Source organism: Rhyacophila brunnea, unplaced genomic scaffold (genome assembly GCF_057557595.1).
Source record: "Rhyacophila brunnea isolate RB1 unplaced genomic scaffold, BYU_Rbru_1.0 scaffold_2, whole genome shotgun sequence".
Taxonomy (NCBI): domain Eukaryota; kingdom Metazoa; phylum Arthropoda; class Insecta; order Trichoptera; family Rhyacophilidae; genus Rhyacophila; species Rhyacophila brunnea.
This window is the reverse complement of record NW_028232859.1, coordinates 1,548,709-1,575,421: the sequence shown is the minus strand read 5'-3', so window position 1 is coordinate 1,575,421 and position 26,713 is coordinate 1,548,709. Positions and strand designations below refer to the sequence as shown.

Below are 26,713 nucleotides of genomic sequence, written 5' to 3'. Positions count from 1 at the left end.
TTAGAAATGAAAATATAAATAATATTAAATTCTACAGGTTTTTTAAAAAAAGTTTTGTCGATAGCTATTTCTGTTGTAACATCATTATCAATACTAATTACTAATTACTAACTAAAAGAAGACTAAAAGACCTAGTCTTGATAATGGTGTTACAACCGAAATAGCTATCGACAAAACCTTTTTTAAAAAACCTGTAGAATTTAATATTATTCATATTTTCATTTCTTGTAAAATGGAATTCTACCAAGTAAATGCTAAATCAATTAATAAAGTTATATTCATACCGATATAGTAAGTACTACGATGCAAATTTCAATTTCAAAGAATCACTTACCTAAGTATACATAAACGTATGAGGAAATAATTTTTAATTAAATTTAACATAACTCAGTTGATAAAAGAAAGTCAAATTTTATATATATTTTATATTTTATATAATAGTATCAATAGTTTGAGAAGCATAATCTTAAATAATACCAAAATCCAATGACACATCCACACATTTTCTGACTGCAACAATATTCCGTCTCCTCTCCTTCAATCTAGATAACAAATGCGAAATGTCTTATGCGCATTCTTCTGAGCGATAACCACCCTTATATTTTGATTGTCTTTATATTCACAAGGGGTACTTTTATGGGGTATACTTTAATATGTTGTAAGTTGCGGCCGAGTGGCATATGCGCCAAGATGAATAGACGGGATCGGGGCCCACGAAAGAATTCCAAAAATACGTATTTACATAAGACTGCAGTTATTATTTCAGTCAGATTTCATTAATATTGCCAGAATTTCTATTTCGTGAATGCACTATAAATATTCCGCTTTGTCCTGATATTCTATAGTTTTGTTACGAAAAAATACGTAGTCGGAGTGGCACTGAGGGAGAGAAAGTAACGGTACCGTAACAATAATTACATTCGTCCTACCTAATTCCCGCGTACTACAAGAAATAAGCGCATGTTCAAGATTAGATATATGAATTAAATCTACTATTGTATAATAATAATATACATAAAAATTTCTACTGTTGCTCTGAAAGCTTCACCAATAGATTCCTTATGAACAGGTTTCAGATAGAAATGTATAAAAAAACATGGGTGACGTCGATCTACTTTTCGAGATAATAGAACTTAAATATTGTACGAAAGGAGGGCGAAGGGGATTGGTGGCAGATCTTTCTAATGCGATGTTTTTCCAGTGTAGTGTACCCAAGTATTTCAAGTGTACCCAAACCAGTTAAATTATTTGTTTTTTTTCGATTTACTTGCTTATTCATTGTTTCACGCACTCATCTGTTTGGTCAACAATCTCTGCTACCGTTCTCAAAAAAGAGGGTCTCCGAACACACTAAAACAAATACAACACACAAAAAGTCTCGAAACACATGAGAAAAGACATAATTCAGTGACGGGAATGTAGTCATGTTTTTTTTACTTTGTTACCATCAGTTAGGAAAGCTACTGAATCCGACGACTCAACACATTTATTCAGGTGACATGCAGAGAGTGTATCCACCTAAGCCACATTCCACCATGCGAATCCACTCTGCCCTCTCTCCGTGGAATCATCGTTATGTTATATGTGACGTCTTATCGACAAGAGGCTTCGACCTTGATGGAATTAAAAAACGGGCAGAAGAAATGTTGCAATTAGAATATTTAGTTTGACACGCATAATTTGAAACGCAAAAAGCGAAATACAAACACGTAAAATGTATGGTAATCATTTTAAGTCAATTTTACTAGCGGCTGAAGTTGGATATATGTGACATGAAATTCTCAAATAAAACATTAATTCATTAGCATCGGAGCGTTTGGTAAACAAAGTTCGCAATTTTCTTCGGTCAACGCCTCATACCGCGCCTCTTGATTCATAAAATCTGCAACGCATAGATCGCTTTTATAACATCAAGTCAAGCAATGAAATAATAGTTGCATGGTGGTAGTTGATTGACGTTAGAACGACGAGCATGTATATGGTAGGAGTAAGACATAAGAAAAAAAAAATTAATTTATTTTCAAAGTTAATGCAATAATATTTTGGCCAATGACTAAAATTTCTGTGCGAACTCTTAAAAAAATAAAGCTTTATTATGTCTAACAATTTTTCAATATAAGATTATTAATATGTGAAAGAATTTTAATGATCTTTCTTCGTATAGTAATATAATTGGTATTAATAATATCTGGTGATTTTTATAGCTTTCACGAATTTGTTTGTTTGCTGGAAATTTTATTATTTTCCTCAGTAAAAAGGACAGAAGAAAATGTGAGGGGAGGGAAAAGTGGCATTTGGCATTTCCAACCATGCTCTCAATTCAACCAGCGATGACTCACTTGCAATTTCATAGGTTGATCGAAAAATATTAGTAGCGTAAATATAGAAAAATCGCTGCCACGGTAAGAGGGTGTTTCATTTTAAAACTAAACATGTGTAATGTGGCATATTGAAATATTTTTTTCAATAGTAATGTTTTTGTATATAAAAAATAATTCGTAGCATAAATAATACATAATATTATGTGGAATAGTTTATAATCATTATAAAATCTTCTCGAATCCGTAACTTTTGTTGTTCAAATACACTGGGCTCTCATCCGGTGCGTCACGATTTTTGTGCTTTTTTCTAAGATTATGTGATCGTTTCGTTTTTACTACTGCACTTCTGTATCACTACACTACTGTCATTGGATCTAATGGCCTGTTGTAGTATTAAAAAGAATATATTTTATATATACCACATAATACTACGTTTTTAAACGTTGTGCATATTCCGCCTAGAATAAAAAAATATATTTAAAAAAAAAAGTCTTAAAAGATATAATATGTGGGTACTGTTTTAACGGACAAACGTTTATTAATTCCACATTGCTACGTCTTTCTAGTAGAATAAAATGTAAATGTAACTTCGTCACTGGTGGGTGAAAAAGGAAACAGTTGAACACAGTGCACACTCTATTTGTCATAGTAAAAATAATTTAATTTTGAGTATAAGAAATCAGTTAGCTTAGTGTCGCTATCTCAAAGCTATTAACATACATAATTCAGTTATCTTAGAATTATTAATAAAAAAATCTGTTTTAAAACTAATGTATTATGCAGTACTTAAACTATTAATTGTTATTGAACACTTGATTTATATCCACGATGAGTAGGTTCAGATTTAATATCACCGTTTAAAAATACTCGAATAAAACATCAGCAATGAATTTATTGCATATTATAATATTGAATCGAGTAAAGTTAAAACTTAAACCGCAACAACAAATAATTACAAAATAAAAATAACTTTTTATATACCACGTTTTTAAATTTTCTGTTGAATCATATAAACTTGACAATTCTATGTATTAATAAATACTTTTTTTTGTACTTGATAGAAATACTGAATAAATATAGAATACTGAAATGTCATTTTGATATTTCATATTGATTTCCATAGTAACGCACGTATATATTAATAATTTAGTTGCTAGGACCCCCTTAGCAACCAATAATAGTGGTTTACTTTTTATGATTTTTTTTCCGAAATAACTTTCCATACAAAACAGAACTAAATGAAAATGAATTCAATTCTGCTTAAAGAAGGCTAAAAGTATTAAAAGAATGCATTGTCGTCGTGTTTTGATATATTCTAAAAGTTTTAAATGTCTAGTTAGTCGGAAAGTTAGGAAAAATCGATTGCAAGATTTGGACAAACTAAAAATGTGTAATGGCAAATATGACATGTTGTTAAATAAACGTGTACCTTGATAAATAAAGGAATTCAGTGGTTTGAAATCGATTATTGCAAGATTTGTATTGGACAAATAAGAAAAAAATTGTACTGGGCAAACATGAATACAAACTAATAAAAACGTGGTAATATGCCGGTCTTTAATTATTTTAAAATTAAAATCATTCATGAATTATAATATTATGTACTTAGAAGATTCTTTATTCGACTTGAAGATATTAAAGTACTACCTACAATAATGATTATTATTCATAACTGATATTCTCCTAAGCTCTTCTAATCTAGCTAACAAATTGATATTTTGTGATTCATCTTTGCTAAAATATTTAAATGCTGTGGGATGATTCTCTTATTTCGTGTTCGACATTGTTGTCATTTTACCAACTATGGTTTTACCAATTACGATCGTAACACGGAACGTCAATGGTGGACGAATGGAAGAATATCCGCTTTTGTGGCCGTGGGCCGCTAGTTCTGATCTCATGTCTGGCGAGTTCTATTTAAATACATTGTGCTTTTGGACCCAGAGCATTTATCAAATTGCTTGAATGAACGGCTACCATTTTTTCTCGTAAATATTTGTCTTTGAGAGGCAAAGATCCTCACCGAATTGTAAACACAAAGTATGATGATAGTGACGATACTATTATTATATTATATTCCTATTATCTGAACCAGTTTTACTTCAGCAATAATTCTCAGATTATAGTTAGCAGGAGCGCGCATATGGGTGGGTTTTCGGGTCCGGATCTCCCTCCCCCCTGAAACAAAAATATTATAACTATTCAGAAGATTGGAATATTATTTGTTCTTCTTTATTAGGAAGACATGACTGAGGATCATGACCCGTAATACTTGGCTATCAGCCTTCTCAAATCGTTGGTTCCAATCCTGTACATTCTGCGCCACGTAAGGCCTGTGTCAGTAGAGCACCCACGGTTCTCATGAATTGGTGTAATCATCAGAATCTTTGCTTTAATATTCTGACATTGCATGCTTATGATCATGGCCACCACAAGGGGGGGCTAACAGGGCTCTAGCCTGGGGGCCCGGTGAGGTGAGTCGACCAGATAAGTGGGATAAACACATATCACAAATTTGCTTTTTTAAAAAAGTCTCCTGCGGCGCTATTTTCCTTAAATTATATTATTATTAAAAATTATTTGGTAGTACGACACAATTTTTAATTGTGCATCAATAATCGACATCTCCATAATTCAAATGGATGTATTAAAATATACAATAAAACACCAAATAAGTATGCACATTAATTTTACCGCGTACACCATTTGGAAATACTGCTACTGTTGAGCGTCACACTGCCTTTATCCTAAGCGATAGGTAGGGGGGCCCGCTTCACGATGTGGGGCCCATTCTCATGATCCTAATAGTTATAACCGTTGGGCCACGCGCATTCGATAGCGACGTGTGCATGCGACCGGTCGTAATATGATAATATAATACTCGTAGATGAACACTTGTAACTATAGCTATATGCCAGTGCTCATCACGAGACTCAACATGCGGAGTGTCTGGGTATGTGCCCAGAAAAGTGCGGAGATCCGTGGGGTAACTACGGAAGTCACCCCTATCGGGACCCCTATCTTATAACTGTGTGCGCACCTGCTCGTCATTATTATTATGTATTCATATGGCGGCAATCTTTAAATTTCAAAAAATAGAAAATCACAACGCACACACAAATTCACATCAGTAAAACTTATAAAAAGTTTAACTTATGAAAATACGTCAGTTAATGCGTTATGTGTTACTTGGAATGGGAATTACGGAATGTATTAAACATATTTACATAAATATTACTATGCATATAATCCTTAGTGTAATCGTTTGTGTCCTATTAATTATAAGTTGTGTATATGGTTTTGGTTACACTGCTGAAACCGAGAGATTTACTTATCTCTGGATAATCAATTTAATAATATCATCTATTATTTTTTTAAACTGATTATTTGAGATAATAATATTAACTATTATGTTAACTATATTACTCTTCTAATATTAACTATTATGAAGCATCCAGTTACATTGGACTGTGTCAAACGGCAATTAATCGAATAATCATTGATAATTCAATATTATATAGTATTTTCGTTCACCCTGTACCTAATGACGTCGGAAAAATCTCTTCCTTCCATTCCACGTGGCGACATTTTCTCCGTAAACTCGCCTGATTCATTTGGCGAACAAACAGTCCGAACGCTTCGGAAAATCCATCGCCGTCTCTTTCACGACCCTGCGAAAGGATAAAGATGGAAATAAGCTGGGAGTTTTCGCGCAGTGGTCGGACGTCACGGTCGAGCGTCTGATTTTATAGAGAGGCTTTGTCTATTGTGAATCAGCTGTTTTGGCTAGTCTACGTTGTGAAGTTCGCGCGGATGGACGTGTTTTCCGCAACAGTGGTTTTGTTTTGACAGTGTCAGTGTCAGTGTTCAGTGAAATAGATCAATTAGATTGGTACCTAACTACTTTTTGATAATATAAAGATGACAGTTATATGTAATTGTATAAAATGATTGCGCTATTCATAAATCAGCTATGCTTAGTTGATACTTATGATGAGTATAAAATGATTGGTGAGACCTTTATCTATCAATGAGTTAACAGCAGCTAACTAATCATTATTGACAGTAAGCCATTCTTACAATAGACATCAATTTTCATTTTTACAGCATTATATACGTAGAAAATTTTCTTAACTTTCCTTACAAACTTAAATTCCTTAAGTAGTTACATAAATTTACAAATCTCGTGTTTATCAATATTGTTAAAATTAAGAAAGTAATACCTACATCAATTTAAAGATGAATGAATACTCGGTATATGATTAATTACATATTTCTTCAAATATTCATCAATTAATAAATATTTATCATATTATTTTATGGATTAAGAACAATGTAGTGGTTTTCGTATGTGATCACAAGAGATCAGGACATAGGATAAGGTGTATTCCATTTAGTTTCTGGAAAGATTCTGGTATATATTACGGATGTATGCATTTGAATAATGAGATAAGGTAGTGGAAGGGGGTGGACCTAGAGATAATATCATAATATAAAACCAATGCCCTGTATTTGAATGCAAAGCTTTAACATTTGTATGCGACATAATTTAAACAGTACAGATAATAGTTTAAAGCACCTAGTACAAACGTTTTAAAGAAATCATGTAATATATTATAATCGAGATAACAGTCTGGAAAAAGCTGCCAAATATATTATATTACTGGTGAATGCAAGTAATGAATCAATAACTAAGTTAAATAACGTCTCATATCCCAAATAATAGGTACGAAGTAAGACTGCTGATTGCATTAAATTTAGATACTAAGAGATGCAGTCCCGTGCAAATCCGTATCGGGATTGAAGAGTGAGCACGTAAAATCCTTTCTTTCAGACACGTTTTAAGCATCATGTAAGACGGCCCTGCATATCCGCGGTTGTACATCATGGCCCCCACAAGAGGGGGGCTGACAAGGCTCTAGCCTAGGGGCCCGGCATAGCGGGTCGACCATATAAATTAGATAAGCACACATCTCTGTATCTTGCTCTTATAGTAAAAAGTCGAATGCGGCGCTATTTTATTTCAGGGTTATTACGATTTTAAAATAGAAGATTGTGCGATGGGATTTTTGGTTGTTGTCTGTTAATAATAGACAAGTCCATAATTCGATGTATTAAAAAATCGCTAAAAATACACTGAATTTTATTTGGCCTCGAACGTCACTGTATGTGTAGAACGTCAGACTGCCTTTAAACGGGCCGCCAAAAATTTTGTCCTGGGGGCCCGCTTCAGGATGTGGGGCCATGCTCTACATACATGACGGGTGGATACGGTAAACCTATAATCAGTAAATATATATTTATGTAGATCATTGGACTTCCCAGTTCTAAAACAGTCACGATGGTTTCGCAACCAAGCTCTGACAGTTTGGTCTAATAAAATCTGACACATTGACGAATCGCAAGATACCAATCATATTCTCTGAGACTATCTTCATAATATGTCGATTGAAAAAAATGAGCAACGTAACTGTATCTGACCTTCAACCTTCAGTTGAGAAGATTGGCTACTGAAACGCAGTTTCCTTGGGGGCTAGTTATTTAGCTTTTAATAAACTTGCGATGTCGTACGTGCGAAAGAGTAAGTCTCTTTTCAACTAGACTCGTCCAAAGTTATAGTAATTTTAAATTTATAGTTTTCTATTCTCTTTCAAGAATCATTGCAACGATTTGAAAACAAGTTTCTCTAGTGCGACATTAATCGATTTAGTTTACCCCAATGACGGGTGATATAATAATATGATATTTAGTTTGGCGCTAACTTCAGGACGTGTCTTCAGCGCAAACTTTCGCCAGGGTTAATGCCAAGCTAGCGCTGGTTTTCATGTTATACCTAATGTAGTTGTTTGTGTACAGATTGTTTGCGCAGCGGACAAAGGAAATGTGTCGTAAGATAATTAACTTAGTTTGTAGAGGGATGCTTTAATAATCATCTACCATTATTATTGAAAATCGCTTTATATATTTTAGTTTATCTATAAATTTATTAGTCTGCTATATGAAATATCATCTTAATGATAATATAGTTGATTTGCCTATTTGTATTCTTTGGTACAAATAAATCTTTAATACATAAACACAATGCGCATCAATTATATTAACTTAATTATATAAACTTGATTTGACTAGCTTAAGCGATCAAAAAAATTGTACTTGATAGAAATAATACTGAAATGTCATTTTGACATGTCATATTGATTTCCATAGTAACGCACGTATATTTTAATAATTTAGTTACTAGGACCCCAGACCCCTTAGCAACCAATAACGATGTCGAAATAACTTTTCATACAAAACAGAATTAACTGAAAATGAATTCAATTCTACTTAAAGATGGCTAAAATTATTTAAAAAAAAATGCATTGGCATCGTGTTCTGATATATTCTAAAAGTTTCAAACGTCTAGCTAGTCGGGAAGATAGTTAAAAATCGATTGCAAAATTTGTACTGGACAAAGAACCACCGGACAAATAAGAATACGAGCTAAGAAAAACGTTGTAAAAATAAAAATAATTTTACATTAGAAATTACTTAATTTAATTTAGTTAAATACTTTTATGAATTTAACTGAATTGCATACTTATAAAATAGAGTTTACAAGCTATTTTTAGGCACCTCTTCAGAACCTAACCTAGACAAACTAAAAATGTGTAGTGGCAAATATAACATAATGTTAAATAAACGTGTACCTTGATAAAAATAAAGGAATTCAGTGGTTTAAAATGTAAACAATCAACATGATTCGGTTTAAAAAAAGACACTTATAAGACAAAAACACAAAGTGTAAATAATACGAGAGTTAATATTTTTAAAAATGTCGAGTCCAAATCATTTTGCATGTAGATCCCAAACACCATCACACAATTTGGACTGGGATTCACCGTCCGCTAAAACTGGGACAGTCAAAAGGAGACCAACATCTTGTGGAGATGCTAATCAATTAACAATGGTTCCAACTAAACTTCATTTTTTGGATTCTACATCGTGGGATGTCCCATCGACAGCTTTTCAATCAAATTCGGATCAAACTAATGTGGGTTTTTCTAGAGAAAGAAAGTCATCTATGGATGGTAATAATCTTGGAATGAGTGATGATAGATTAGACGAAGCTTGCAGTCTTGATTATAATGATAATGATTCTATTAAAACAGTCATATTTAATCCGACTATAAGACCAAATGAACAGAATTTAATGCCATTTCATGATGAAGTGATGTGTATTGAAATATCAGAAGAAGACAAAACGAAAACAAATAATGTTACTAAAGAAGAAGATTTGGCATTGAAGACTATTGGTTGTATAAAACAACCAAAAAGTGTAATTTATTCGAATGTTGGCAGTATTTACTCAAACAGTTGTGTTGAATCACCTAGGCGATTATCGTTATTTTGTTCTGAAGTTTCTGAAAAAGATCACAAATTTCTTGTAGATAAGACTGGTAAAATTGTTCCTGATACTGCCACTTTATTTTCACCAGATTCTCCTCCTTCTGTTGATCTAGAAAAAACTATTGCTAAACCTACAATTTCAAAATTAAGACTACCGGGAAGTATAAAAAAGCCTGGGGTTTGCAGTTTAATGAAAACTGTTATGAAAGCAAAAGAAGAATGTTCTTCAATACAAAACAATACAGAAATAAAAACTATAAGTATAAATGAAAAAGAAGTAATTATTGACACAGCAAATGAATCGAATACTGCAAAGACAACGCCCAAGAAAATGATTCCAAAAATGAAACTTAATTTCTCACCTTCAAAAACAAATGATAAATTAAAGTTCAAAATATTTTCGACTAAAACAGCATCGCCAAATACAAAAGACTCAAAACTGGAAGCTTTGACTAAAGAACCTACCAAACCAGTTATAGGAAACAACTACGTACAACTTAAGTTTGGAGCAAAGCCGAAACAATATTCGGTAAAATCTCCAATTTCAAGATTGCCGTCAAAGATTCCAAAAACGCCAGTTGATAATGAAAACGTAAGCATTCATCTAAGTCCAAACAAAAAATATACAGTCACCTCACAGCATGGCATTCGGTATGATAAAGACAATTACGTTATTTTTGATCCGGAATCTGGTTTCGATGGTACTGGAAAGAATACCCCTAAATACCAAAATGTCAGAGAAATTGAAGACAATGTTGTCTACTTTGAGAGTCCCAGTGATACAGATAGTGGAATTATAAGTCCAATGTCTCCATTTGAGTCTGGTAGTGAAGTAGAAAGAAGAAACTCAAGAACGTCTCCGCAGTATGGAAGGTTGAAGGTTCCTGGGACTTATTCCAAGAGTCGGTATGGTGCAGTGAAAAAGTTTAGTGCAACGACAAGTGATGAAAGTACCACTAGTTTGGATTACGAAGCTGTCAGAAAGATGGAAGATGAAATCACTGAACAAGTCAAGGTAAGATTGTTAATATATTTAGTCTTTGTATTTTGAACCATTATAAATTATTTATTGTTGGTGTAGTTAATACGAGGGTGGGTCAATAAGTCCTTAGAAAAGCCGACAAGTGGCACGACTAGTACTGTAAGCGGTTTGTTTTCATGCAGCGGCACTACCGATTCAGTATGCTGCGAAGTTTCAATCAGATTGGTCGGGTTGTTGTGTGTTTCTCGTACATTTAAAAAAAAAATTTGCTTGTTTACAAAAAATGGAGAAAATTGAGTTTAGAGCTGTTATTAAACATTTTAATATAAAAGGGTTAACAGCAAAGGAAATAAAAAATGAGTTGGATTTAGTTTACGGCATATCTGCTCCTTCACTTGCAACTATTTATAACTGGTTAAATGAATTTAAACGTGGTCGTACATCAACAAAGGATGAACCACGCTCAGGAAGTCCTGTAGAGGTGACTACACCAGAAATGATCAATAAAATCCACGATATGGTGTTAAGTGACCGAAGATTAAAGTTGAATGAGATAATTGAGGTTACAGGGATCTCAAAAGGTAGCGTCATTTCTATTTTACATGACAAATTGGGCATGAAAAAAATTTCTGCAAGATGGGTGCCGCGTTTGCTCACAGTCGACAATAAACGCAATATGGTGGTGGCCTCTAAAGCCCTGTTGTCGCTCATGCAACGCAATCGGGATGAATTTTTTCGTCGCTTTGTGACTGTAGATGAAACATGGATACACCACTATACTCCCGAGACGAAAGAACAGTCAAAGCAGTGGATTGCGAAAGGCGAACCATGTCCAAAGAAGGCGAAAACCGTAAAATCAGCTGGTAAGGTTATGGCTACTGTATTTTGGGATGCACGTGGAATTATTTTCGTTGACTATTTGGAAAAAGGAAAAACAATAACAGGGGATTATTATGCATCTTTATTGGACCAGCTAAAAAACAAAATTGAAGAAAAACGGCCTCATTTAAACAGGAAAAAAATCCTCTTTCATCAGGACAATGCCCGTGTTCACACATGTTTACGATCAATGGCTAAAATTGAAGAATTGAAATTCGAATTGGTCGACCACCCACCGTATTCGCCATATTTAGCCCCCAGTGACTTTTTCCTTTTCCCAAACTTAAAAAAATGGCTAAGTGGACAACGTTTTTTTTCAAATGAAGAAGTCATCGATCGGACAAATGCTTATTTTGAGGACCTTCCGAAAACTTATTTTTCTGACGGTTTAAAAAAAATTGAGAAACGTCTAACCAAGTGTATTGAGCTCCAAGGAGATTATGTTGAGAAATAAAAAAAAAATACAAAAATAAAAACTGTTTTAATGCTTTTTTCTAAGGAATTATTGACCCAGTCTCGTATAACCTTACGTTAGTGTTCGATTTGTTAAATAATTTGAGTCTCAAGTATTTCTTTTAATATCAATAAAGGACATTTTCTTTGTAGTTTTTATTTACTCAGATCGGTACGAGTAAGTATATGACTAGGTCACAAATTCGTTGAATATGTTAATTAATTGGTCCTTATGTATAATGCTTACGTCAATAATTTACACAATTCGCCGATTGCTATATTTCTAAACACGAGAGATAACGTGGATTATACCAATGACATTATTAATGGACGACGCACTCAATACAGTAGCTAGAAAGTAAATTCGCGCATTCGCATGTATAGGTAGATGTCACGCAATTCCATTATGCGATATCACGCATCGGGAATTTATAGCAATATGACCTTTATTGTAATGGCGTTAGAGCATCGTTTTTAATGTCAATGTTCATTTGAGTGAACGCGTTCGAACCGAACCATCCGGCAGACCCAACAAAAAGCATCAGGAATTTATAGCGATATCACCTTTATTGTAATGGCGTTAGAACAGATTATGCCATTCGGCAGACCCGACAATAAAGTGAGTGTCATTTTTTTCCCAGATGATTCGTCCATATTAATGTCATTGGATTATACGAATACCGCGAGTTTTTCATCCAGGCAAAAATTAACAATTAATATAAAAATTATTTAATTTAAAAGTGATGTTATTCGAATTATGTTACATCGTAACCAGTGATCGAGGTACAAATCAATACCATATGCACAGGTTGGTCCACTGTCAGTTGAAGCCTTCTCCTAGTTTCTTCCACACTTGTTGGTCTATAGTTATTTGCTGCTACGTACTTTCGCTGACCTCGGTGGGTACGTATATCTACCGGATTTGGGTACCACTGTATGACTTTACATCTCCAGTGATTATCGTTTTGCTAAGCAACATTTTCATAATATTATAATTTGCCAACTTATCAATTGATTTATTTCAAAATTTTAGTTGATCAAAACTCATGGCTGAGCCTAAACTAATCATAAATGGAAGTAAAATCATGCATATATCACCGACCACGTATATCTCGAATGATAAATACGTATATGAGGTAGGTATTTATATATGACGAGATTATTAGCAGAACCAAACAGACGTGGAGCGCATTTTTACATCTGTATAGTATCATCAAAAATGAACTATGAGTATTCAACTAATGTGTGCTACCAGTGCTTACTTATTCGCATTCGCATTCGTCAATAAATATAGACCCTTCATTTAAGGAAAATCCAAAAGTTCTAATTGAATTTTGAATTAACATGGATCACAATATACCAGTAGGTATCTATCACTAAATACATGAATGTGGGTGGACAAAATAACAGAATGTCATTTTTTTTTTTTAATTATATCCAATTTACTTCATTCATAGTTTATCCAAATAGTACGCTTTTTCATATGAAAGGTTCGATAATGTTACGTTATTTTACACCTATACAGGAAATTTTTATCAATCAATCAATTTTAACCGCTTTATGGAGGCCATCAGACCCTTTATAAACCCTTATGAAATATTTATAATGAAAATATACCAGGTATACTTTTAAGAATACGTAGGTAACACGTTATCATTCCTCTTTTCTTCTTCTTGAAAAATATAAACTTACTTTAGTAGCGAAAAATTGCTGACCAAAAATCGTCACGAAATATCAAAACCAGAACGATATTTTGCCAGGAATTATTCGACATTATAAGACATTCAAAACAAGTCAAATGAAGTCATATTAAATATATGGTTACCTAAGTAAATATGTGTGTATAACTATAAGTAAAATCAACTATTTTTTTTTTTATCGAATAATTAACAAGATTTGAGATGTAACATTCCTTTACTGAACATACATAAGTTGAAAACACCTCAGATATGTATTAATATATTTCTTTCTTTTTCTTTCGACCATGTCCGATTCTAATAGGCTCATAATATGGGCCTCCATAGAGTAGACTCAGATTAAAGGTTTGTATTAACAGATTTTGTTTTTTACGAGAAATGGATGTCAGCCACTTGCTCAACCTATTAGGTCCATACCCTGACAGACACAAATTTAAAAACAATATATTGTGTACTTCCCAGAAGGATTCGAACCTGGGACCCACCGCGTTATAGTCCAACGCTTAAGCCGCGCGGCCACCATGAGTGTATAATATATTGTGGGAGTGTATTTATATAATTACCTTCTAGAAAAAATATTTTTGACAAAATATGATGCCCAGCGGAACTCGAACCCGCTTCCACTAGATGTGCGCAAATGTAATTTACCAATTGAGCTATATACGTCCTATCTAATTAGTAGTTTTTACGTGTTGAAGTACGAGGGTGGGTCAATAATTCCTTAGAAAAAAGCATTAAAACAGTTTTTATTTTTGTATTTTTTTTTTATTTCTCAACATAATCTCCTTGGAGCTCAATACACTTGGTTAGACGTTTCTCAATTGTTTTTAAACCGTCAGAAAAATAAGTTTTCGGAAGGCCTCAAAATAAGCATTTGTCCGATCGATGACTTCTTCATTTGAAAAAAAACGTTGTCCACTTAGCCATTTTTTTAAGTTTGGGAAAAGGAAAAAGTCACTGGGGGCTAAATCTGGCGAATACGGTGGGTGGTCGACCAATTCGAACTTCAATTCTTCAATTTTAGCCATTGATCGTAAACATGTGTGAACACGGGCATTGTCCTGATGAAAGAGGATTTTTTTCCTGTTTAAATGAGGCCGTTTTTCTTCAATTTTGTTTTTTAGCTGGTCCAATAAAGATGCATAATAATCCCCTGTTATTGTTTTTCCTTTTTCCAAATAGTCAACGAAAATAATTCCACGTGCATCCCAAAATACAGTAGCCATAACCTTACCAGCTGATTTTACGGTTTTCGCCTTCTTTGGACATGGTTCGCTTTTCGCAATCCACTGCTTTGACTATTCTTTCGTCTCGGGAGTATAGTGGTGTATCCATGTTTCATCTACAGTCACAAAGCGACGACAAAAATTCATCCGGATTGCGTTGCATGAGCGACAACAGGGCTTTAGAGGCCACCACCCTATTGCGTTTATTGTCGACTGTGAGCAAACGCGGCACCCATCTTGCAGACATTTTTTTCATGCCCAATTTGTCATGTAAAATAGAAATGACGCTACCTTTTGAGATCCCTGTAACCTCAATTATCTCACTCAACTTTAATCTTCGGTCACTTAACACCATATCGTGGATTTTATTGATCATTTCTGGTGTAGTCACCTCTACAGGACGTCCTGAGCGTGGTTCATCCTTTGTTGATGTACGACCACGTTTAAATTCATTTAACCAGTTATAAATAGTTGCAAGTGAAGGAGCAGATATGCCGTGAACTAAATCCAACTCATTTTTTATTTCCTTTGCTGTTAACCCTTTTATATTAAAATGTTTAATAACAGCTCTAAACTCAATTTTCTCCATTTTTTGTAAACAAGCAAATTTTTTTTTTAAATGTACGAGAAACACACAACAACCCGACCAATCTGATTGAAACTTCGCAGCATACTGAATCGGTAGTGCCGCTGCATGAAAACAAACCGCTTACAGTACTAGTCGCGCCACCTGTCGGCTTTTCTAAGGACTTATTGACCCACCCTCGTACTTAACTTAAAAAAAAAATCAATTTGTAGCGCTTGAAGGTTGGTTAATTTCATCGTTACTAGATAGGATGCACATGGCTTAATAATTATTGGTAAAGCACGTTGAGAGAATATACAGTGGATGCGGGTTTGAGTCCCGCTGGGCGTTGTATTTTTTCAAAAAGATTTTTTCTAGTTGGTTAGTATTTCTAAGATGGTTTCAAATTATGTATGTTATATAATTAATTATAAATATATATATTTAAATGTCATATAAATATTGATAGATTCCGTAGTATAACACGTTTAAAAGGGTTAATTGGCACTTTAAAGGTACCTAATTATTAAGACTTTTTACTTTGATAAATGTATCTAGAGTAACCTTACAAAATGTTACTGGAAGTTATTTTTATAATACGTACTTCTTTTTACAACACAACTTTTCTAACTCGTTATAAATCCGGTGATAAAACAAACTTTTGAAGCTTCGAGCCAATCTCTGACGTAAGAGAAATTTAGTGGAACAGTCATTATGTTTGTGCATGTTTTAAGTGTCAGAGTAAAGCAGGAAATTAAGACACCCTTGGGGTTTCTTATATAATACGTACACGGCGTCTCGACTCTCCAGGGTGCCATCGAGTGCTAATTTGAGGGGAACGTTAGATGACTTTTCAGGACGAGTATGTAGGAACATTGCGATTTTAATACTTTTGCCTAATAAGTCAAGTTGTTTATTATTATGTGTGCGTATATACCTACGTAAAGTTTTCTTTTATGCTTTTGTGAATGTACTTAGGGCCTGACGCATAAAATGTCGACGTTGTGCAGGGCTCGAAATAGACCGGAATGCACTGGAGCGCCGTTCCGGCTCATAAAATTTTCAAAATTATTGCTCCGTCTCGTGGAAATATTAATTTGACCGCCTGAGTTAGATATGTCATATAATAAAAAATCTAACAGACTTATTTTTATAAAATACATATACAATTAGATAACAACGTTAATATTTTCATAATATTATCGAGCGCTCCGGGTGGTAAAATTTTCCATTTCGAGCGCTGACGTTGTGTCAACTAATTGCGATTCGAATGTAAAGGTGACATTTTACTATAACTCTGAATAACATGGTAATATCCTTAAAATTGCTTTAAATTACAATTTTTGTTGTTAAATCCGCCCATTGCAAAAGTCGACAAATAAAATGCCGCCAAAATTGAGGATTTGGAGAGAGAAAAATGCAATCAATTTCACAATGCAAGTAGAGCGCTCTAAAAGATTTTCATAGGGTAGATACTACGATTTTTAATACATGAAATAGTTTTCCGAACTCATATTCGAGTCTACATATGTATGAACCTGAAACACCTGAATTTAAGTTTCATACCTAACATACAGAAACTCTCCAAAGAAATGCAAGGAAGGTCATTGTTCACATTAGTTTTAGGGAATGCGTGAAAATTGTATGTAATTAACACTTTATAAATAAACAATTATAAAATGTAATTAATTCATTTAAATAAATCATATTTATAGAAATATACGTATGGCTCTCAATTTTTTTTTAACCGTTGTGCCACACATATTTGGCTCCTTTGGTCCAAGAGTTTGCCGATCCCTGTACTATGCTACGAGGTGACATACTAATAATGACAAACTTTAACTATTGGCATTTTAATACCTTCTCATCAGCGTTCTTCCAAATCAAGCTACTATTGGCGATCGGTTTTTGTTTATTAAATCAAAGTAGGTACCCACTAATTCGACGATGGTTTTTTTTAAAATATCTTTAAAAACGTTTTTATGTAGCTAGAAAGAAGATAATTGCACATGCGCTTTAATAATATTTTATCGAGTATACTTATAGGCATAGCATAATGTAACCAATAGTATAGATATAACTAATTAATTATTACCACTGATTGTATAGCGTTCGCGAACAATATTATGACCTGACCATTAAACCAACCCTGAAACATTTTGTTTTATCGTAAGCCCAAAGTGTATTCCTATAATAATGATATGATATTCTGAACTGATCATATTGTCAAAAGACTGGCGAATAAATAAGCCAATATAACTGATAACTACTGTAATTGGCCTAATTAATTGAATTGAGTTCATTTATTTAATCAAGATTCTTTAGCCAGTTTCAAAACTGTATGCAGGTAAGATACCTATTCTATTATGCGATTGGTTTTGTTTGGCTTCATTGCAGCAGGTCAGGTTCATGCAACGTAAAACAATCCATTATAAAATAACGGTAATATGTCAGTGGGCCAGACCACAAAGCAATTAATTAAATACCTAAAACTATGACTAATAAAATATGTTAATTATAATAAATTTAACTTGTATTACAAATTATTAATTGAATTGGCGTTTACGGGGTAGAACTCTATTATAATGGTTTTTAAAACAAAGTTTTGTTATTAATTATACGATAATATAGTTACTTATGTTGACATCTCGTCCATGCAATGAACCCATCTTCAGAACGACTCTAAGATACAGAACCGATTATCAAAATTAAAAACTGAACGCTTACAACACTGATCATATAACCGACGACTCTCGTGGTGCAGTGGGTAAGGCGGTGGCCTTTCACCCGAGAGTTCTGGGTTCGATTCCCAGTCATGACAAAAACATTTATGTGTTTTTCTCAAAGCGTTTGTGATTGTTCAAAATTACTAACAACGACCTTGTACGAAAAAGCAAGGACATGGTTATTAATAATTCTAAAAATAAAAAAAAAACACTGATCATATTATGGATCCAACTCATGGTCTTATACATGTGCATCAAAGGGTACTCGACTTAACCTCATGAAGAAAATGGAACTTTGTAAAAAAGTTCAGGGATGACCTATATATCGTAAATATTCAAGTCATCTATTAAAACTATTATACGAGGGTGGGTCAATAATTCCTTAGAAAAAAGCATTAAGACAGGTTTTATTTTTGTATTTTTTTTTATTTCTCAACATAATTTCCTTGGAGCTCAATACACTTGGTTAGACGTTTCTCAATTTTTTTTAAACCGTCAGAAAAATAAGTTTTCGGAAGGTCCTCAAAATAAGCATTTGTCCGATCGATGACTTCTTCATTTGAAAAAAAACGTTGTCCACTTAGCCATTTTTTTAAGTTTGGGAAAAGGAAAAAGTCACTGGGGGCTAAATCTGGCGAATACGGTGGGTGGTCGACCAATTCAAACTTCAATTCTTCAATTTTAGCCATTGATCGTAAACATGTGTGAACACGGGCATTGTCCTGATGAAAGAGGATTTTTTTCCTGTTTAAATGAGGCCGTTTTTCTTCAATTTTGTTTTTTAGCTAGTCCAATAAAGATGCATAATAATCCCCTGTTATTGTTTTTCCTTTTTCCAAATAGTCAACGAAAATAATTTCACGTGCATCCCAAAATACAGTAGCCATAACCTTACCAGCTGATTTTACGGTTTTCGCCTTCTTTGGACATGGTTTGCCTTCGCAATCCACTGCTTTGACTGTTCTTTCGTCTCGGGAGTATAGTGGTGTATCCATGTTTCATCTACAGTCACAAAGCGACGAAAAAATTTATCCGGATTGCGTTGCATGAGCGACAACAGGGCTTTAGAGGCCACCACCCTATTGCGTTTATTGTCGACTGTGAGCAAACGCGGCACCCATCTTGCAGAAACTTTTTTCATGCCCAATTTGTCATGTAAAATAGAAATGACGCTACCTTTTGAGATCCCTGTAACCTCAATTATCTCACTCAACTTTAATCTTCGGTCACTTAACACCATATCGTGGATTTTATTGATCATTTCTGGTGTAGTCACCTCTACAGGACGTCCTGAGCGTGGTTCATCCTTTGTTGATGTACGACCACGTTTAAATTCATTTAACCAGTTATAAATAGTTGCAAGTGAAGGAGCAGATATGCCGTGAACTAAATCCAACTCATTTTTTATTTCCTTTGCTGTTAACCCTTTTATATTAAAATGTTTAATAACAACTCTAAACTCAATTTTCTCCATTTTCCATTTTTCCATTTTCCACAAGCAAATTTTTTTTTTAAATGTACGAGAAACACACAACAACCCGACCAATCTGATTGAAACTTCGCAGCATACTGAATCGGTAGTGCCGCTGCATGAAAACAAACCGCTTGCAGTACTAGTCGCGCCACCTGTCGGCTTTTCTAAGGACTTATTGACCCACCCTCGTAGCACCCAAAGAAATGTCAAGTCCGTAGACCCAAATCTTTCTCGTAAAATGAAAGATAATATAAATTGTAATGGATTAAAGTTTTGTACTATTCCATTTAGGTCGTTTTTTGCGACACGGGTTTCGCCTTTCAGTATCTTCAGGCGCCGTGTACACTCACCAAAGGTAAACACACACTGACTGTCAGTCTGTTTATTAAGGGGGAGAGGCATGCAAGCAGAGAACCTAGCGGAAAAATACGAAGCTTACAATTTGAGATTTTATTTTGATAATTTACAATTTCAACTGTATTATTTAATAAAAATATGTATCTGAAAACATTAAAAAGATAAGATTAATTCAAAGATAAACTTACAATTGAGTTTTCAATTTTTGACCGTTTAGATTTTTGACTAATTCATCGTTTTAATATTTTTTTATATTCACTTTAAAAAACATCGATTTTTATAAAAATATAAATGTGTATAACTTGAAATCCTTTTTATTTATATCAAAATTTATTTTAGGTATGGTCCCAATATTGAAACTCGATTTTTCAATTCATTTACTTGAAGATCTATTTTTCTTAGAAGGTAGGCTTTAAATAATCGCCTACTATGGAGCCTTCGCCACTGATGGATATAGGTAGTAACAAAGAGGTATTACTGTGATGGAAGGTCGGGCCCTAAGCGATTATGGTACTATTCACAAATTCTACGAAGGCATAATCACAGGAAGGAAGAAAATAGGTATTTGAATGATAAAAAAACATAATTATTAGACACAAATATACCTATGTTTTGTTTCTAATACTTCCAATAAACAACACGCAAAAAATAGCGATAAAGAAGAGTCACTGTACGTAATAATATCATAGTATAAATAAATATAATTACTTAAACACATCGTTACTTTTTTTTTCGTGATCTTTAATGATTTCTTACAAACGCAAATAATTATTGTGCAAATTTGTTGTTAGTCAATTGTGCGAATCTCACGGTGACTACGTTGAGGTACGTCGCGTAGATTCGTCAGCGAAGTATTTTTTTGGCTGTGATACGTCATCCGATGTGACGTCACGATAATTCAAGCATTACGTAAAGGTCAACGATTTATTTCTATTCCTAATTCACGGTTCACGATTCGAAGAATGCCAACTCCTACGTGAAATATCATTAATCATCACAATGGCTGACAGAAACAGTATCTTCGAAAAATAAATTAGCTTTTCTATTGTCACCATTTAGTTTTATCTAATTCACTGGTTGTCTTCGGTAGAACTCCATTATAGTGGTGAAAACAAATCATTTGGTTATTTCTACAGTGTTCTTAGTATAAGGAACAAACCGTTTTATTTCTTGGGGTTGAGGTTGCAGTGACGTAGCTCTGTAGAGGATTTCGGGATGTTTCAATAACCCGTTCAGAGTCAAAGGTTCTGTGAATTCTTTGATGCCGACCGCAATTTTTATTGTAGTGATAAAAATAATTTAAAAGATTATTTTTAAAGCTGGCTTCCTGCTCATAAATTGGCAAGACACTATAGTAATAACAAATTATGTTGTATACAATATTATTTCACAATATTTTAGCCAAATTCACAAGCCGTGGGACGACCAAACGACCAGGAGATCCAGAATACTGCGCAATACCTGATTAATATTCGATCAATATCGGTAGCAGTCATTATCAATATTGCGCAATCGTGGTGACCATTTTGGTCTTGATATTTGAATGTTTGTACAATAAATTGTGCCAATCAAAAGCTTGTTAATAATTATACATTATTTTCGTGAGAATTTGTAACACCCATAAACCTTCGCCTGTCCTTCGCCTAGATTTATGTCGCCTAATTGTCCCATCGCCCAGTTGTCCTGGCGCCCAACGGCATCGCTCAGTCAACAGGGTCTAGTCCAGGGGTAGTCAACCTTTTTATACTTACCGCCGACTTTTGTATCTCTGTTAGTAGGAAAAAACCGCCCACCGGTTCCACATTAATGATGATTTATAAAGTAGGGAAGTAACTTTACTTTATAAAATTTATAAAGCAGAGTTACAGCAAGTTAAAGCATATTATAATAATAATTACTTACAAAATACTTTATGTCAGACTTTCGCTAAGTTTGACAGAACAAATCTTTATAAAACAACTTACTGTTTTCAATCTATCTTTTTATTTATACTTTGCACACATAGAAGCATGAAGTCTGATGAAATTACATTTAATTAATTAACACAATCCCTGCTGACCATTCAATATTTAAATAACACGTTAATTATATCTAATGGCCAAGTACTCCAAATGCGCCACTCGCGGTGTGAGCACTAAATGATTAATCAAATCAAATCAAATTCAAATCAAATTTATTTATTTTACATATAATGAACATAACAAATTATAAATTCAAAGCGTTCACGACATGACATAAAATAAGTGTTAATAATTAAAAAAAAATAAAAATACAGAGAAAAAGTAATAAAATAAGAAAATAAATTAAATAAGTAACAAAATAAAAGTAGATGGAAGCACACAGAGTGAACTTTGATAAACCCTATCTTAAAAACTTATAAAACAACGTCCACCTAAATTCACCCTCACGTAAGTGGAATATATCAATATCCGAAGCGATTTCATTAAGCATGGTTACTGCCCTCCCAATTGGCATTACTAATGGCAGGTTAGTTCTGCACCGTGGGAGAACAAACAACGCATGCCCTCGATTCCTAAGGTAATTATCAGAGACACACAAGCCAATACCACCAAGAATGGCAGAGTTCACATTTACGCCGCGTATAAGTCTGAAAAAATATGTAGCTAAATAAAGATCCCTTCTAAATTTTAAGCTACAGTATGTAAGCATCCCTAAGAGAAAATCAGTCGGATAGAGCCACGGATAATATCCATACAACCGAAAGTAAAGGAGTCGTAAAAATTTCTTTTGGACTCTCTCCACCATAAGGCCGTACTTCAACTGATGCGGGGCCCAAACGATAGACCCACTCTCAAGTCTGCTTCTAACTAAGGAGTTATAGAGAATTTTTAATACCGTAACATCCGAAAAGACCCGGGAAGTACGCAAGACAAAGCCCAACATCTTTAGCGCCTTTTTACAAATGGTATCTATATGACCACTAAACGTCAGTTTACCGTCAAATGTAATTCCAAGATCTCTTACAGATGCTATTCGCGAGAGAACTCTGCCATGCATCGAGTACTGGAAAAACAATACTCGTGAGGCTTTAGTAAACGATAAAACATTGCATTTATCAATATTGAAGTCCAGTTTGTTACGCCTGCCCCAATCTAATATATTATCTATATCAAGTTGAAGTTGACGACAATCGTCCAAGGTGACAACTTCCATGATGAGACCCCTGAGGCTGATGTATAATGAACATGTTTTTAAAACCCCTACCGCCCACCATGAATGCTTGAACGCCCACTAGTGGGCGGTAAGGACCAGGTTGACTACCCCTGGCTAGTCGGTGGTACCGAATCATTCTAGTACACATTAGGTATTAGCTGTACTTATTCCGTATTTCGAGAATCGCCACGTTTCTATGAGGGAAAAGGAAGATATGTAGCGAGATAATACAATAATAATTATTTTAAACACATTATACTCGTACATCAGTGCCGAAGGGTGGAGGTAGGCTGTTAAGATCCGAAATAAATTATGTATGGTGTATTGACATAATTTATGATATTTTATAGATAGAAAAATATTTTTTTGTCTATTATGGTTTGGTCTAGGCAGAGCTTAATGAATTTAAAAAAACTAACTAACACCATCTAAATATGTATTCTTAATTCAACAAAAACAAATAAATATGACTGAAAAAGTGTTCACTATATTTTCGGAACGCCCATAGTATACCTAAACTATTATGGTTTGGCTTAGGCAGAGTTTATTTGAATTTAAAAAACAAACCAACACCATCTGCAAATTGTATTCTTAGTTCAATGCAAACAAATAAGTACAACTGACAAAGTTTAGTGTACACTATTGCCTACCCCCACCCCTCGCCATTGGCCAGTGTAGTATGCTATAATGGTATCGATAACATTATTATCTAGTACTTACTAAATGCATAATAAAAAAAAATGAGTACATCGTTTTCCAGTGAAATAACAATATTATTTTGAAGTGAAACGAAGCTTTTCCTGACATTTGCCGTGGCGCTGTTATCATTCGAACAGGTGACGTCACAACGTTATTGCGTTTCCAAAGCTCTATGAATCACACAGCTTTCAATTAAAAAACGTAGGTGTGCTTTGCGATTCTAAATAATTCATCATTGCGCACATTCCGATTAAGTGGCGCGTGAGTAATGACCCATAATGTTCGAGTCAGTCAGATCAATTTGCTTGATGACTTGCGCAAATTGTATAATTTTTTGCTACAAATGAGACTATGAAAAATGATCTGAATTATTTGTTGTCAAATGTCACGTTCGTTTTTTTGTTTGCATTCGTCTATATGTGATTTGTGACTGTAATAAAAGAGATAATGATTGAATCTTATAAACCATATAGGTATTATTAACTATATTATATATCAGTAGGTACTTCGTTATATAAATTTAATAAACTGTCACCATATTGTATGTGTCAATCAATAAAGCATCATCAATAATAACGTGTGATCCATTATAAATATTTAGGTACATGGGTCAATGAGAAATGGGACCAATCTCAGGAAATAAAAATTAGAATTGAGATCGCAAGGAGCGCCTTTCTCAAAATGAGACGCCTCCTTAGCAATCAAGATCTTAACCTAGGTCCGAGACTGCGTATGGTACGTTGTTATGTGCTCTCAATTCTTTTCTATGGTATGCAAGAATGGACGCTAAACCAAGAGATGTCACGGAGACTTGAAGCTTTCGAGATGTGGCTGTATAGACGCATCCTCAAAATTCCTTGGACTGACCGGGTGACAAATGTTGAAGTTCTCAATCGAATGGGGAAGGACCGAGAAGTTCTACGTAGTATCAAAACCAGGAAACTACAGTACCTCGGCCACATTATGAGAGGACAAAAATACACCATTCCCCAACTTGGCATTCAAGGAAAGATCAATGGGAAGCGTAGCAGAGGACGGCGCCGCATTTCGTGGCTTAAGAACCTCCGTGATTGGTACGAGTGCAGCTCCACTGAACTGTTCCGGGTAGCAGACGACAAAGATAAGATCGCCTTGATGGTGGCCGACCTCCGCTAGGGGATGGCACAATAAGAAGAAGAATAATAACAGCAAGGCTTTTCAAACTAACGGTTTGAAAATAATTATTCATAGTAGTACATATGCCTCTCTGCCTGATTATCTCGCGTAAAATTAGATCAAATGACTTACTGAATTTACTTGTATTAATATATTTATGTATTAATAAATAAATAAACAGATAATATAAGTAAAAAAATATTTTTAGAATATATTACATTATTTTCATCCTAGAGCTGGAGTTATGAAGCATATAAGTACTCTAACTCCGATAAATACATACACCGAAAATAATGTAAAAGTTATCCATTCAAATATATGAGGTTATGTGAATAGCGAATGATAACCATTTTTAAATAGGTACACAGTTTGGCTTACAAAACTTGTGTCAGAAAAGCTATAGATAAATCATTATGTTAGTGACACCATGGACACGATAAAAGCTGCTTGCAGTGGTTATAGTGGTATTGTTTGCTTGTATTGAAACAGAATGTTTTTGATTGCTTTATTTATATGTATGCACTATTCAGAAAATTAATACTTTCAACTGAGGGACTTAATGGAATTTTAATTTTAATTCTAATAATTGATTAGAAGTTTGTACTATTCTATTTGAGTCATTTTTGCGACCCAGGCAAAACTCGGGTCAAAAAATCAAATCAATTAGAATAATATACTATTTAATAGAACTAGAAAATCGAATGCAAATTAGCCAGAAATGAAATATTAACCTCTCGAGTCGAGATTTTAAGAGCATACTTCAGTGAAACGGCAAATAATTTTCAACTATACGTGCGACAAAATTTCGGACTCGCTGCCAATCGCAGCGCGAAAGTAGAGCTGTGAACACGTCAATTTGTTTTGTGATGGCGTCGGGGGAATTAATTCTTAAATCGTGTAAAGATGACTAAAAAACGTTACCCATTTACTTGAAAAAGAAAACATGTCAATGATTATATTATTATTATTACTAATAGAACAATAAACATAACATTAAATGGACGCATGTTGAATTTTTATGACAAATTATGTTTTGTTCTGCACGCGTCGTCTCCATAATCTTCACGTCGCGTAGTCACGATCGTTTTAGACCATGCCCCAGCTGAAGTATAGCCTTAAATACATTAATTAAGTGTTTTGATAGGATGACCAAAATATTGCATAATTCGGAAACACCACAGAAACATACATATTAGAAAAAATCTTCGTGCCGAGCAGGACTTGAACCCGCGACCATCGGATTCCGGCCGATATAGTTTATTAATATTGCCACCCGTACCGTATCGTATTACGGTGGAATTATCTAATAATCGTGCAAGTCGCGCTTTCTCAAAAGTTTGTCAACCTTTGGTTTACCCTTTTCTGCCAAAAAAAATGAACATCATCTACCCGACTAAACAAAAATGTTTTGTTAATGTAATTTGTCATTTTACAAACGAGCATACGTTTTCTTTTCTAAAAAAAGAAAAGCCTGCCAAACAGAAAGCTCGTTATTCTTCTCGTATCTCAAATTAATCGCTTTTTTCCCTTTTCCAGGGGGCGTTCATTCGCTGCTATTGTAATTTATATGAGGGTAATTTTACACTTCGCCGCGCGTTTCCGTACACATCTTCAAG

General features: G+C 34.1%; 1 protein-coding gene across 2 annotated transcripts in view; it reads left to right on the top strand.

Moving 5' to 3' along the window:
* Positions 1–26,713, top strand: part of sick (sickie) — a 573,525-nt gene that overhangs the window by 117,523 nt on the left and 429,289 nt on the right. Inside the window, exon 1 of one of the 2 annotated variants that reach the window (XM_085946481.1) lies at positions 10,636–10,725. The exons of the other annotated variant lie outside the window; for it this stretch is intronic. Within the exon in view, the coding sequence (XP_085802607.1) occupies positions 10,696–10,725 (30 nt within the window). The 5' untranslated portion in view covers positions 10,636–10,695. Of the gene's footprint in view, positions 1–10,635; positions 10,726–26,713 lie in introns of those variants that run through there. 2 annotated transcript variants of the gene reach the window in all.